Below are 14,698 nucleotides of genomic sequence, written 5' to 3'. Positions count from 1 at the left end.
CGAGCGACTGAAAAGTTCCTGGAGGTGGGAGCTGCCATGGCTCAGCCCACCTCCAAAGGTCTGGGGCTTCCCAGGGCTGGGTCTGGCTGAGTCATCCATGGGTCTCCCAGTCATGGGGTTGCTGTGGTCTTGTTCTTTCAGTTCCGCCAACATTCCTGGGAAACAGGAGGAGGCCCAGGGGTAAAGGGGTTATTCCCTAAGCATGGCTCAGGCTGGAAGTGGGGGCACCCCATAGCTGTGCATGGCCTGGGGTGGGCAGCTCAGACCAGCTACATGCATGGCCATGGCTGGCTTAGCTCAGCACTGCTTGGCGTGGCTGGAATGGCAGTGCATGAGCCTGGGGGGCAGAGGGGTGCGGCACCTCCCCTTGGCTTGTGGAATTAACCTTCTGTGACTCTAAAGCTCAGGAGATGCTGTGAGAGCATTGGTCCTGGACTCCCTGACCTCCCCTAAGACCCTGCCAGAAGGTAGTGAGGGAGTGGAGGATGGGGAGCCAGAACAGATGATCTCGGGCATCCCTTCACCTCTTGGAGCAGGTGGTAATCCTGGGACCAGGCCCATGACAAGATGGAGGAACAGGGACATGTGCTGAGAGGAGAGGAGTTGAAAAATCCCATCATATTAGTTCATGATAGGAGAGAATTGATTTAGCAATGGCTCCATGTGAAAAAAAAGGCCCAGGAGTCTTAAATAACCACAAGCACATTAGGGGGCATCCTGTGTTGTTCAGGTTCCTTCTGGGTGGCAAACTAGCTCTGGGCCCTGTCCAGAGAGGGACATCAACAGATGGAGTGAGTCCAGAGAAAGGCACCCAGATGGCAGGAGACCAGATATCAGTGCTTTAAGGAGGCTCTGAGGGAGCCTGTGCACCCTGGCTAACCCCACACAGCAGAGCTGGGAGCAGAAGCAGAAGCCTCAGCAGGCAGTGCTGGTCCACAGTGGAGCCGGCTGCCTCAGGAGGGAAGTGGGCTCCCTGAGGTTGGAGATATTTAAGCGGAGCATTTTGGAAGGGATTCTTAGGGTATCCTGAGGGTTGGATGTGACACATACAGGCCCCTTCAACTCTGAGGTCACAAGGAAGGAGGCACTGCAAGAAACATGTTTGTGAAAGGAAAGACCTTGGGCCACTGGGGAAGGCCTAGCTGCCTCCAGCTTGGTGGTGGACAGAGCCCCAGCTGGGAGGCTGGGGACCTGAGTTCTGGTTCCACTCTACCCTGTCTCTGTGTCTGGCCTTGAGTAGGGACCTGCCCTCTCTGTGCCACCTCCTGCCCAGAACACCTGGTAGATGAGGCTGAGGCTCAGTGAGGTTGTGGAGCCCTCCTGCCTCTGTGGGAGTCCCACTGCCTGAGGCTCTGCTTCTGCTCTAGGTCCCACCCCTTCCCTGCCCCCACTCCTCCTGGGCTCCTGGACCTTCAGGAGTCCATGTCCCTCCCCAGGGCTAAACGAGTGTCTACACAACAATGGCGGCTGCTCACACATCTGCACTGACCTCAAGATTGGCTTTGAATGCACGTGCCCAGCAGGCTTCCAGCTCCTGGACCAGAAGACCTGTGGCGGTGAGACCTTCTCCCACACCCCCAAGCAGAAGCAGATCCTCCTGCCAGTTCTGACCCCTGCTCCTCCCCACAGACATTGATGAATGCAAGGACCCAGATGCCTGCAGCCAGATCTGTGTCAATTACAAGGGCTATTTTAAGTGTGAGTGCTACCCTGGCTATGAGATGGACCTGCTGACCAAGAACTGCAAGGCTGCTGGTACGGACACCCCAAGGGCAGAGGGGCAGCTCTGAAAGGGATATAGGAAGCGGCATGCTTCCACATGTGAGGAGTGGATGTGTACATGTGCGCACACACAAGAAGGCAGTTTGTGTTACTGAGAAGCACAGGAATCTTCGGTCCCTTGTCTAGCTTGGGAGAAAGAATTCAGCCAAGAGACAATTAGTAACATAAGCCAAAGGTTTATTAAGGAGATAAGAGTACAGTCCAAGACAGGAGCGGGCTGACCCAACTGGGAACAGCAGCAATAGCCGTGTTTCTTTAAAGGGACAGTGCACTCTGAAAGGTGAGGCAGAGTGGGGCAGGCTGCTGAAAGAGAATGAACCGGCGGCAGCCCTGAGAGTTCTGCATTGGGTCTTTTTCTTGAAGTTCCTGTCTCTGTCCTAAATCTCTGCCTTTTTCTTTGTCTAGTTTTCCCATTCCTGCTTTCAGTCCCTGCCTGTTCCTCACCTAGTTTCCACCCAGGCTTGTGGGACCTCCCTTACTATTAGCTCGTGTGCATGCCCAGCTCTGGGCACAAATACTACCTAATGGCGGCATCACTCATTACCATCACCCCAGGAAGGTTGTATAGCAGTCAAATCTTATTAGGCCTGCATATTTCTTAGGAATTTCCCCTTTGCCCTCCCCTTCCTCCTCAGAATACGGCTAGCTACATTCTGATGGGTGAACTGCAGAGTGAGCAGTTACTGGGCATCTTAAAGGGCGTTCCTTTCTGCACAGGTATTTCCCCTCCTCTCTGCTCATATCTAGCATGCATGTTTTGGGTGGTCTCTAGGTGTGAGATTTTCTAGGCTTCCCTTTTCTCAGGGACTCCCCCTTCTACTCATGTCCAGCTGTCTGCCTACTCTAACAGTTGCACGTACAGTGCTCAAAAGTGTACATGTACATCACACACACAATGCACTGCACACTAACACCCACACAGACACTGTATAGAGCCACCTAATACAGCCCACAGAGATGACACTCATACAGCAGAATGTATAGACACAAAATTGAACCACACAGAGACTACACACACAGCATAGGGAGTCTATACAAAGAGCACGACCTGGGCAGACCTACACATTGATCAATTCAGCCAGCAGAATTAATTCATTGTATTCAGTTGTTTATAGTGAACAGCTAACATTGTAGTAGACACTGGGAATTCAGCAGTAAACAAAATGGATGCAAATCCCTGTCTGCCCTCAAGGGACTTATATTCTAATGGGTGAGCCAGGCTAGAAATCAGGTAAATAAATAAAATATAGTGCATGGCAGATGGCGATAAGGGCTAAGGAGAAATAGAAAGTAGAGAATGGGACTAGGGAAGTCCAGGTGAGCAGGGGGTTCTAGTTTTAAATGGAATGGTCAGGGAAGCCCTCACTGAGAAGGTATTTGAGTAAAGAAGATGAAGGGGGGGCAGGTGTGGTGGCTCACGCTTGTAATCCCAACACTTTGGGAGGCCTAGGCAGGAAGATCACTTGAGGCCAGGAGTTCAATACTGGGCAATGTAGCAAGACCCCATATCTTAAAAAAATTTAAACATTAGCCAGGTATAGTACCATGCACCTATAGTCCCAAGCTACTCAGGAGGCTGAGGCAGGAAGATCTCTTGAGCCCAGGAGTTTGAGGTTGCAGTGAGTTATGATGCCACTGCACTCCAGCCTGGGTGACAGAGTGAGACCTTTTCTAAAAAAAAAAAAAAAAAAGTGGGGAGTGAGGGGAGTGAGCTACCATGCAGTTATCTGTAGGAACAAGCATTTCAGGCTGAAGAGACAGAAACTGCAAAAGCCCTAATGCAGGAGCATGCCTAATATGTTCAAGGAAGAGCAAGGAAGCTGGTACAGTTGCAGCAAGGAAACTAGGAAGAGATGAAGCCAGAGAGGTAGCTTGGGGCAGCCCAAAGGGCCTTCTAGACCATCATAAGAGCCAACTCTGGATTTCACTCCAATTAGGGGGAAGCCATTGAGGGCTCAGAGTAGGGAAGGGACATGGCGTGACATTTTAAGAAGGTCCTTCTGACTGCAGTGTTGAGAACAGACTGTAGAGGACAAGGGAGGAGGCAGGGAAACCACTTAAGAGGTCATTGCAATAATCCAGAAGTGAGGTGATGGTGGCTGAACCCTTATTCCCACATTATTACTACGGGAATAATGAGAAGTGGACAGACTGCAGATATAGTGCAAAGGCCAGCCAACAGGATTTGCTTATGAATTGAATGTGGAATCTGGAAAAAAAAGTGTTACAGCCACTGAAACAATAAGATTGCTACATATAGGCTTGGGAAAGACAGTGAGGGAAGCAGGTTTGGAGTAATCTTAGGCTGTTTTGGACATGTTAAGTTTAAGAAAACTGGTTAGGTGTCCAAATAGAGATATTGAGAAGGCAGTTGGATATATGAGTCTGCAGTTCATATGCAAGTTAAATATAATATACAACATATAAATTATAACAATACAGCAGCCATAATACTGACAGGTAGCCCATAAACCCAAAAAGTAAACCACCCAAACTGTACAATATGTAACACATACATTAGTATATCACATATAACATGTAACCTGTTCTTGCCCCCATATAGAACACATTTAATACATGACACAGATTATGTACATGCACTGGAGACAACACGCAACTACCCATTCATATACAAAATCCACACACATGAATATTTCAAGTGCAATTACATAAAATCTCAAATCATAAACACACAGGGTTCCTGTCACAGTCACAGCTATCATTTAAAATCACTCCAACATGCCCCTTTAACCTGGCTCCTGCCTTCAGGGAGGTGAAGTGTCATTGCTGTCATTTTGGTGTGAGGGAAATCACAGCTTGTCAGTGGCAGAGCTGGCCTGGAACTCAGCTTTCATCCTTGCCCCTTCCTGCACCTTCAGCCCATTCTCCATGCTCTCTATTTGTACCACACTTCTGTCTCACTCCCACCCTGCTTTGAATTAGTCTCCATCACTACACACAGGTCACACACCAGCCCCAGGCCCTACATGACTCTGTGCTGGTCCCATCCTCCAGGGAGCACATTAGCTTGGCAAAGATGCACAGTGATAGGGACTGGTGGCTGGCAGAAGTGTCAGCTGGAAAACAAGAGAAGGAGGCACAAGGAGCTTGAGGGGCAGGTGTTACTAGGAGCAGCCCCTCAGACAGTGTTGGTGCCTGAGAGTGACCCAATACATCTAGAAACAGCCTGTGGGAGCTGGTGCTAGGCCCTCAGAGGCCCGTGGGACAGTGACCTCCCATATGGAGTAGCCAGGAAAGTCTAGGTCACTTGTTTATCATCTTAAAATCTAACCCTAAATCTAAGAAAAAAACAGGCTTTGTGTATATATGAGCAGTTATGTGTTGTCTCTACTGCATATATATAATCTGTGCTGTATATCATATATGTCCCATCTCTGCCATTGGCTCAGGTTAGAGAACAAACTCACCCAGCTCACAGGACCCTTTGTGATCTGGCCCCTGCCAATCTCTGAAGCTCATCTCTTGCTATGTCCCCAACACTTTCTATCCTGAGTTATCTTTTTTTTTCCTTTGAGACAGGGTCTCTCTCACCCAGGCTGGAGTGCGTGGCACAATCATGGCTCACTGCAGCCTTGACCTCCTGGGCTCAAATGATTCTCCCACTTCAGCCTCCTGAGTAGCTGGGACTACAGGTGTGTGCCACCATGCCCAGCTAATTTTTTTTTTTTTTAGAGATGGGATTTTGCCATATTGCCCAGGCTAGTCTCAAACTCCTGGCCTCAAGCGATGTGCCAGCCTCAGCCTCCCAAAGTGCTGAGATTACAGGTGTGAGCCACTGTGCCCAGCCCCTAGTTATCATTCTAAGACACTTACTTGCTCAGGTAGTTCCTTCTTGAACCACAGCAGTAGGGCCCGAGCAGAGAAGGTGGTAGTTGCTGGAAAGAAATACATGGTAGGTGGAAGGGACAACCTGAGCAAAGGCCCTGAGGCAGGAAGCCCATCCATGGCTAGGTAATGGTATCTGGTAGCTGGAATCAAGCTATGTTGGAAGGGCAAGTAATGAGGCTGCACAGGGAACTTGGGGTCACACTGTGGAAGGCTTTCAGTGCAGATCTAAGGAGAAAATGGGTAGCCATAAAATATTTTGGAGAAGTTTGTATCTAATAAAAAGAATAAAAATCCTCCTGCTATGCATGGTGCTCTACATCTTCAGATTTCTGTACTCATTATTTCATCTGCTCCTGCAACCTGTAAAGTAGGAATTGTCACTACTATTTTAAGGAAAATGGGTGTGTCACCCAGCAAGCCAGTGGCAGAGTCTTGGTCTCCAGGCTCCCTGCCTTTTGCACTGATTCTTTCTCTTTCAACCTCCCTGCATGGCAGCTGGCAAGAGCCCATCCCTAATCTTCACCAACCGGCATGAGGTGCGGAGGATCGACCTGGTGAAGCGGAACTATTCACGCCTCATCCCCATGCTCAAGAATGTCGTGGCACTAGATGTGGAAGTTGCCACCAATCGCATCTACTGGTGTGACCTCTCCTACCGTAAGATCTATAGGTGAGCGGCCACATCCTCTGCAGCAAGGCCTGAAGAATGGGGGTGAGGGGTAGTGACAGATGAGGAGGGGAGTAGTGGCCTCTGCCTCTAGAGTTCCTCAGGACAGAGTTGGGGCTTGGGAAGAGATGCAGGATCACAGTGGATATGGAACTTCTGGGAATTTACTGGGGCTAGAGTAGGCTGAGGGCTCCCTTGGGTTAGCAGCTTTGAGCCCCAAACACTTGGGATTTGTCTGACCTCTGGAGGCCTAATATGGAAGCACAAGACACAGGAACTGTTTGGCCAGGGCAGAAAGGAAGAAATCCTGGCTTTGGGGAGGACTTTCCAAACAGCTCACATCCCTGCGTACTGGACCCTGGGGACTTAGACCTGGTCCCTGCCCAGAGGATCCCAGTCACAACACAGTGACATCCATTTGTGATGATCATGAGAAAGTACAGAGGAGGCCTCTGAACCCACCTGGGCATCTGATCTGGCATGCCTTCCCGGATGGCATCACCCCAAGGCCAGCTTTTCACTGTGTCTTTGACGCCACAGTCAGTGGACCTGACTTGGCGAAGCTCTTCACACACTGGAGGAGGTTCTCTCCTAGGACTTTCTCAGCTGCCAGCAGCCTGCCTCCCTGCATGTCTGGGACCCCTTTAGGCAGTCATGTCCTTTCTTTGTCCTGAGATCCACTTGGCAGGAGTGCCAATGACCAGGGGCTGGGTAGACACTGAGTCACTGATGAAAGAATGATGGATAGATGGGTGGATGAGTGGATGGAAGCAAATATAGCAAGTGCCACTCACTGACAACTAGATTCCTGCCTCCCCGCAACACACAGACACTCAGTTCACACACACCCAAAAACATAACTAGAACAATGCCTGTCCAAGAGTTGTAACTGAAAGAGGCAGGATTTGGTGACAGACTAGATATGGGGCTGAAGGAGGAAATTTACTCCTTCAGAGTGAATTTTGGGAGTTCCAGGTTTTTGGCTTGGGAGGTTTCATGAATGGTGGTGCTGTTCTCTGATGTGTGAAGCAGTGGAGGAGGATCAGGGCTCAGGGGTTGGATCATCTGGTTGGCCGAGGGGAGGGGAATGGGGATGAACAGTTTTGGATATATTGAGTTCAAGGTGTCCATAGGACACCCAAGGGGAGCTAGTTGGCTTTGCAGTCTGGATCGTAAGAGAGCTGTTGGGATTAGAGACTTAGTTATTGATGCCAATGGACACTAAGGAACTAATCACCCAGAGAGAGAGCAAGAAGAAGAAAACCTTTGGGGAAACAGCATTTGGGAAAGAAAGTCCTGCTAATGTTGCCTCCTGAGTGTCTACTGTATTCTTAGCCCTTCTCTCCATTCTCACGGGCACGGGCATTCTTCAGACTCTCTTAATCTCCCACTTGGATGCTGTAACGTCCTCCTAATCAGTTTCCCTGCTTCATTCCCTCTCCTTCCAACCCACCCACTCCATAGATGCCACAGTGAACTAACATGCTTATTGGACTATGTCCTCTGGCCTGTCCAGTTACCACTGGGGATAAATCCTAATTCCTTGGCATGCTACTCAAAGCCCATCAGGATGGGGTTCCCGCCTATACCTGCTTGCAGTCTGACACCCACATAAGTAGCTCCCCTAAGTGTCTCACTGTTCCAGAGCAGACTCACCCTGGCCATTTGCACAAGCCTTTCTTTTTCCCTAATGGCTTTCTGTCCTGGTGAATTTGTGCTCCTGGTGAACTTGTCCTTCAGGACGCAACTATAAAGCCTTCTCCCACCCTCTGGGATGATGTAGTCTCCATGCCTCTGCTGCCATAGCCTCTAATGCTTTCCAAAATCACATTGTATTATATCTGGCTCACTCTAATGGGCAGAGCTGTGGGGCAGCCCCACCTTAGAAAGCCAGAGACTGTGGCCCCTGTAAGTCTGTACCTCTAGCCTGGTACCCCAGGGAATGTGTAGAGTGGAAATTATCCACATTCCTCTAAAAATCTATTGCCATGGCCCAGATGGAAGAGACAGAGGGGAAGGGTGCACAGGTAGCTCCAGATGGGCCCATGGGTGGAATATCTGCCCCATGGTCATCTCTGTTTTCTCTTAAGTGCCTACATGGACAAGGCCAGTGACCCGAAAGAGCAGGAGGTCCTCATTGACGAGCAGCTGCACTCTCCAGAGGGCCTGGCGGTGGACTGGGTCCACAAGCACATCTACTGGACCGACTCGGGCAATAAGACCATCTCAGTGGCTACAGTTGATGGTGGCCGCCGATGCACTCTCTTCAGCCGTAACCTCAGTGAACCCCGGGCCATCGCTGTTGACCCCCTTCAAGGGTGAGTGTCTCAACTTAACTTCCCATTCTCCCACCATAGGTGCTCAGTCCTCTTGTGTCTGTCACAAGAGCTATCTTGAGGGCTCCAGAAAGCTCTGGCCCACTCAGACACAGGCCATGGGGAAGAAAGTCTTGTTAATCCCCAACCAAGGTTCTCTGGGCATTGGTCACCAAAGCTCTCCCTGGACTCTCCCACCCACTCATTATATCGTAGAATTGGAGTGTCTCAGAGCAGAGCAGGGCTCTAGAGATGGCCTGATAGAAGCTCCTGGGGGAGGAAGCCTTTCCTCAGGCTGCTGTAGGTGGGCATCTGGCAGCTGCTCACATACTTCCAAAGACAGGTAGCTCATTACCTCCCATAGGGCCTGTTTCACTGTGGGGCAGCTCTGCCCATTAGAAAGTGGGTCTTTTCCCCTCATAATCCCAAATCTATCTCCCTACAACTTCCTCCATTGGCCTCTGGAGTTACATAAAACATGTCTATTCCCTGCCCTGTGGGACAGCCAGCAAGATTTGAGGACCAAGATCACTGGTCTGTTCTGCTTCAGACTGCCCACCTCCATCCCCACCCCTGTTGCCTATGGTCTCTGGGCCCTCACCACCAAGGCTGCCCTGCTGTGGCCTCCAATTTTGGGAGTTAGGGATTCTGAATAGAACAGGACTCCCTCTCTCCCTCAGTGGGGATATCTTGAGATGGTTTTTTTAGTGTTGTATCATGTTAAGTTTACCAGAATCAACATCTGCTCCTACTGCTGTTTCCTTGTTAAACAGGGATAAGAAAACCCTCTTCTTCGAGCAAGGGCAGCTGGTGAGGGGAGTACCACATGGGAGGTTATGTGAGGCCTTGGGAAGTGACTGATAGCTGCCATTCACTAAGCATAGGTCACGTGCTCCCAGCACAGAACTAGGCACTCTGATGGATATGGAGCCTCTCCTCTCACCCTCTCTTCAACCTTGTTCTCTATCTGTTCTCATGCAGACCTTGTGTTGCACCTGCCACATCCTGTCCCTCACATCATAGAGTTACACCCAGCCCAACCCCAATCCATTGTGGATCTGTCAGGGTCCCAGCAGGAAACCCACTGCATACTCAAGATAATTGGAGGAGGGTTAATAAAGGGACTATTTACAAAGGAGTGGGTAAGGTCTAATTTACTACCTTGGATTAGTAACAGTGGGCTGCTACCCGCCCTAGTAGGCCTGAGGAGACAGAAGCAGGGAGGGTTACCTGAGTTAGGAAGCTCATCCACTTTCTCCTCTGAAACCAGAAAAGAGAGGGTTTACTAGGGCCTTCCCCACACTGACACCCTAAGGCTCCAGTTAGCACTGCCAGAAGTGGGAGAGATGGGGTCACAGGCTATTTAGCTGAGTCTGGGTGCAATCTCGGAGAATACAGTTTTCCTCAAGTTCTCAAATGAGGTGAAGGCTAAAGTGCCTGCTAATTCTAAGATTTGATGGTTCAAAAGAACTTTAGAGGTCTTCTCAGTCCCTACTAAACATAACCCTTAACTATTCAATGGGTTATTGAGCTCTTGTGACTCAGACTACCCCAGTCATGTCCCCAACAAGAAGCCAAATTGAGTTATTTTGTCTTTTAGGTTCATGTATTGGTCTGACTGGGGGAACCAGGCCAAGATTGAGAAATCTGGGCTCAACGGTGTGGACCGGCAAACACTAGTGTCAGACAATATTGAATGGCCCAACGGAATCACCCTGGGTGAGCCTTGCCTTTCCTGAGTTGGGGGCCTATTCTAGTGCCTTGTCCTGATCACTGTCTGGAACTTCATGAGTCTTGTTTCTGGGTCCTCTCATGGTGCCAGTGACTTTGTTTCCTGATGGTTGCCCTAGGCTGGCCTCAGTGTGAGGCCTAGAAATGTGGGCAGGGAGGGGTACAAAGGAACAGAGCTCCACATTGGGGTCCCAGGTTCAAGACCTGATCCTGCTTCCTTCCCAAGATCTGCTGAGCCAACGCTTGTACTGGGTAGACTCCAAGCTACACCAACTGTCCAGCATTGATTTCAGTGGAGGCAACAGAAAGATGCTGATCTCCTCCACTGACTTCCTGAGCCACCCTTTTGGGATAGCCGTGTTTGAGGTGAGTGCTGTAAGGAGAGGCATGGGCCCACTAGGAAGCTGAAGCCTAGAAAATGCTTGTTCAAATAGGATGAGTCCCTGAGACTTGTTCAAATGAAAACAGGAACAGGGAAACCAACTGATTTGTTTGTATACAATCTGTGAGCTGCCTGCACACAAAGGCTCTGCAGCCCACTCTCCACCTGGCAGCCTTTCCCATGCTGTCTTCCCAAGACCCCTCTCTCAGAGCACTTCTCACAGGTGAGTTGCTAGGCGTGTATGTTTCCTCTCTATGCCCTCAGCACCCAGCACTGTAACCCATATACAAAAGGTACCCAGTAAAGGGAGGAAAGGAAGAAGGAACATACCTATCCTTAGAATCATTTACTGGATGAAATGGCCTAAGAGATGCTGTTCAGCTCTGCACACTTTTATTGACCTCTGCCAGACCCTGGGGTCATGGAAGTGAATCAGACACTATCCTAGTCTGAAGAAGCTCCCGGGAAAGCGAGGAGCCAAGACTCTCCTGTGCCCTAATCCTAATGACTTTTCTTCTCTGGAAATGAAGAAGCCAGAACCAACCAAGGTCTCACACATTCACCTCTTCCCCAAAACTAACTCCACCACCAAGGGGAGGGAAAGCAAGGGGATGATGATCTGTGGTGGGCATTGGCAGGATTTGCTTGCAGCAAAGTTACTCAGTACTGCTCTGAAGTTGTGGGCAAAGCTCCACCTCTAAGTCCAGCCCCTGCTTTAAAGGACAGGTGTATTGGGGCACAAGTGTATGTGCTTGTGTATATACATGGCATGTACTTGTAAAGTATGTGTATGTGCATGGGTAAATATAAATGCATCAGAATAAAGGTGTGCGTTCCTCTAAGTGCTGGTGCCTATGTGTATACATACATATACTAAGATGTATTTAGACTGCATATTTAGGGGCAAATGTAGCTTTTTGTGTGTGGATGAACATTGGGTATGTGTTTAGATCTTTGTATGAGGATGCACAGTTGTACCTGTACATGTGGATTTACTGACAGATGCACATCTAGGCTTATATGGACTAACCATGTGGACTCATGTGGATATCCAGAGGCTACAGGAAGCCCAGCAGGGCATAACCCTCATAGCTCACACATCCCTTCCAATCTTGGTCCCAGGCCCCAGTAATGATAATGCTATAAAGATTTAACCTTGGGTTTCTGCTGGGCTCTAGCAAGCAGGCTTAGTTCAGCATGAATGAGTAATATTGTGGCTGTCAGTTCAAAGCACAGAATCACTGAATAATCCTCTAAGATAGAAGGGAACCAGGAGAGGTGCATCACAGATTAGACACTGAGAGCCCCACCGTGAATCCATGGACAGGACAGATCAGGGGAGATTTCAGGGCAGTTCTCATGACTATGGTTTGGGGCCAACCCCTCAGACTGAGGTCATGGATTTAGACCCCAGGCCTCCCATTCTCTGCATCTATACCCCACAGGACAAGGTGTTCTGGACAGACCTGGAGAACGAGGCCATTTTCAGTGCAAATCGGCTCAATGGCCTGGAAATCTCCATCCTGGCTGAGAACCTCAATAACCCACATGACATTGTCATCTTCCATGAGCTGAAGCAGCCAAGAGGTGAGCTGTCTCTGGTCCTAGGTCCCAGGTCCCCTGTCTGTGTCCTCTCCTTTCACCAGGCAGGCTGTGTTCACATTCAGGTCACAACTCAGCAACCCCAGAAATAATAACAACAATCCCTCTTGTTGGTAGAGTACTTTTTCATCGTATATTTTGTCTCATTTTACCTCAAGTTCTTTGTGAAATAAGGCTGGGTATAAATTAATACATAAATGTCCTGTTTTTGCCAATCCTACAAAGTGTGGGTATTACTCTTCTAACAGTTGAGGAAATGGAAGCTCAGAGAGGTAAAATAATGTTAGCAGGTGGCAGAACTGAAACCTAAACCCAGGTCTGTCTGGTTCCAAAGCTGCTTTCACCATGACACATTGCATCTAACTTGCTATTTGGAGCCATTTTGCAGTAGTATAAGCTAATGTATCCAAGGGCCATATAATAAGTCAGCTTATTGGTTGGGAATAGAATCTAGGAATCCTACTAGTAGGTTGTCCCCTCCTCTATCACTAGGATATGCTAATTCTAACTAACTGAAGTGTTGGCTGCCAGGGTGAAAGTGGGAAAGCAAGGGAGTGTAAGGAGATAAGATTGGTGCCTGATTCTAGACCTAGAAATTTAAATGAGAGACATAGTATGTGGCACATGGAAAAACAAAAACCACGGGCTTATGGGCTTTGGAGCCCAGCAGACCTCAATTTAAGTTCTATCTCTAGTCCAGACATGGTGGCTCATGCCTGTAATCCCAACACTGAGAGGCTGAGGCAGAAGGATCCCTTGAGCCCAGGAGCTCCAGGCAGCAGTGGGCTATGATTGCATTACTGCACTCTGGCCTGGGTGACAGAGCAAGACCCCCATCTTTAAAAAAAAAAAAAAAAAATCCTAGAGGATAGCTTTGATGAGTTTGTTCTCTTTGAGCCTAGGTGTCTTTATCTGTCAGTCTGGGATGTAACGTCCCCACCTCTCAGAATTGTTGCAAGGATTAAATGAGAGTGTGGGGATAAAACACTAGGTATGGTGCTGGAAAGTACCCAATAAAAGTAGTAGGGAGGCCAGGCATGGTGGCTCACACCTGCAATTCCAGCACTTTGGGAGGCCAAGGCAGGAGGATCACTTGAGCCCAGGAGTTTGGGACCAGCCTGGGCAAGAAGGCAAGACTCTATCACTACAAAAACTATAAAAATTACCCTGGTGTGTGGTGGCATGCATCTATAGTTCCAGCTACTGGGGAGGCTGAGGTGGGAGGATTTCTTAAGCCCAGGAGTTTGAGGCTGCAGTGAGCTATGATTGCACTGCTGTACTTAGCCTAGGCAACAGAGTGAGACCCTGTCTCAAAAAATAAAAAATAAAAAACATTTAAAAAGTAGAAGGGCTTCACAATTGCAGAGATGTAGAACCAACCTAAGTGTCCATCAACTAATGAGTGAATAAAGAAAATGTGGCATATATACACCTTGGAATACTACTCAGCCATAAAAAGGAACAAAATAATGTATTTTGCAGCAACCTACATGGAGCTGGAGACCATTATTCTAAGTAAAGTATGATAGCAGTGGAAAACCAAAAACTATATGCTCTCATTTATAAGCAGGAAATAAGCTATGAATACACGGGGCATACAGAGTGATATAATGGACTTTAAGACTAAAAATGGGGAAGGTAGGAGGGGGGCTAGACATTAAAAAAAGAAAAAAACTACACATTAGGTACAATGTACACTACACTTGGGTTATAGGTGCACTAAAGTCCCAGAATTCACCACTATATAATCATCCATGTAACAAAAAACAACGTGTACCCCAAAAGCTTTGGGTGAAGAAAAAGAAAGAAAAAGAAAAAAATATATGAAAAAAAAGTAGTAGGGCAAGCTTTTTGAGCAAGCCAGGTGGGAGAGGCCTCATCCTCAGGAGGCAGGAATACCTGGCATGTCCTGTCTGTGCCCCAGCTGTCTCCCTCTCTGCCATTAGCTGCAGATGCCTGTAAGCTGAGTGTCCAGCCTAATGGAGGCTGTGAGTACCTGTGCCTTCCTGCTCCTCAGATCTCCAGCCACTCTCCCAAGTACACGTGTGCCTGTCCTGACACAATGTGGCTGGGTCCAGACATGAAGAGGTGCTACCGAGGTAAGCAGACCTTCCCGGAGGGATGGCGCCTGGCAGTGTCAGACCCTACCCTGCTGAAATCTTCCCTTGGCTTCTGGGACACAGTATGCTGCTGGTTTTCTTCCATCTTCCCTGGCTACTTGTTGCCTTTTTGGGGTTTCTCTTTTTTACCTTCCTTGAATGCTCATGCCCCCAGGATCCTTCCAAAGCTTTTTCTCACTCCCAAGGAAAAAATGCATGTATACATAAAATATTTTAAATTCAATTTCAGGGAGTTTCTGGAACCCTTTAA

The 14,698-nt window shown here is 48.6% G+C and overlaps 1 protein-coding gene across 11 annotated transcripts in view; it reads left to right on the top strand.

Moving 5' to 3' along the window:
- LRP8 (LDL receptor related protein 8) overlaps positions 1-14,698 on the top strand; it is an 84,652-nt gene that overhangs the window by 54,185 nt on the left and 15,769 nt on the right. For 4 of the 11 annotated variants that reach the window (XM_003891910.4, XM_003891909.4, XM_009208842.3 and 1 more), the window contains 8 exons: positions 1,437-1,556; positions 1,630-1,755; positions 6,127-6,301; positions 8,389-8,616; positions 10,214-10,332; positions 10,571-10,710; positions 12,172-12,313; positions 14,275-14,427. In XM_003891910.4, coding sequence (XP_003891959.1) covers positions 1,437-1,556; positions 1,630-1,755; positions 6,127-6,301; positions 8,389-8,616; positions 10,214-10,332; positions 10,571-10,710; positions 12,172-12,313; positions 14,275-14,427 — 1,203 coding nt within the window. Of the gene's footprint in view, positions 1-141; positions 181-1,367; positions 1,557-1,629; positions 1,756-6,126; positions 6,302-8,388; positions 8,617-10,213; positions 10,333-10,570; positions 10,711-12,171; positions 12,314-14,274; positions 14,428-14,698 lie in introns of all 11 variants that reach the window. The other 7 variants (XM_009208829.3, XM_009208811.3, XM_009208838.4 and 4 more) reach the window with 4 other exon arrangements.

Source organism: Papio anubis, chromosome 1, assembly GCF_008728515.1.
Source record: "Papio anubis isolate 15944 chromosome 1, Panubis1.0, whole genome shotgun sequence".
Taxonomy (NCBI): Eukaryota; Metazoa; Chordata; class Mammalia; order Primates; family Cercopithecidae; genus Papio; species Papio anubis.
The sequence above is the reverse complement of the archived record's forward strand: the minus strand, read 5'-3'. Positions and strand labels throughout refer to the sequence as shown.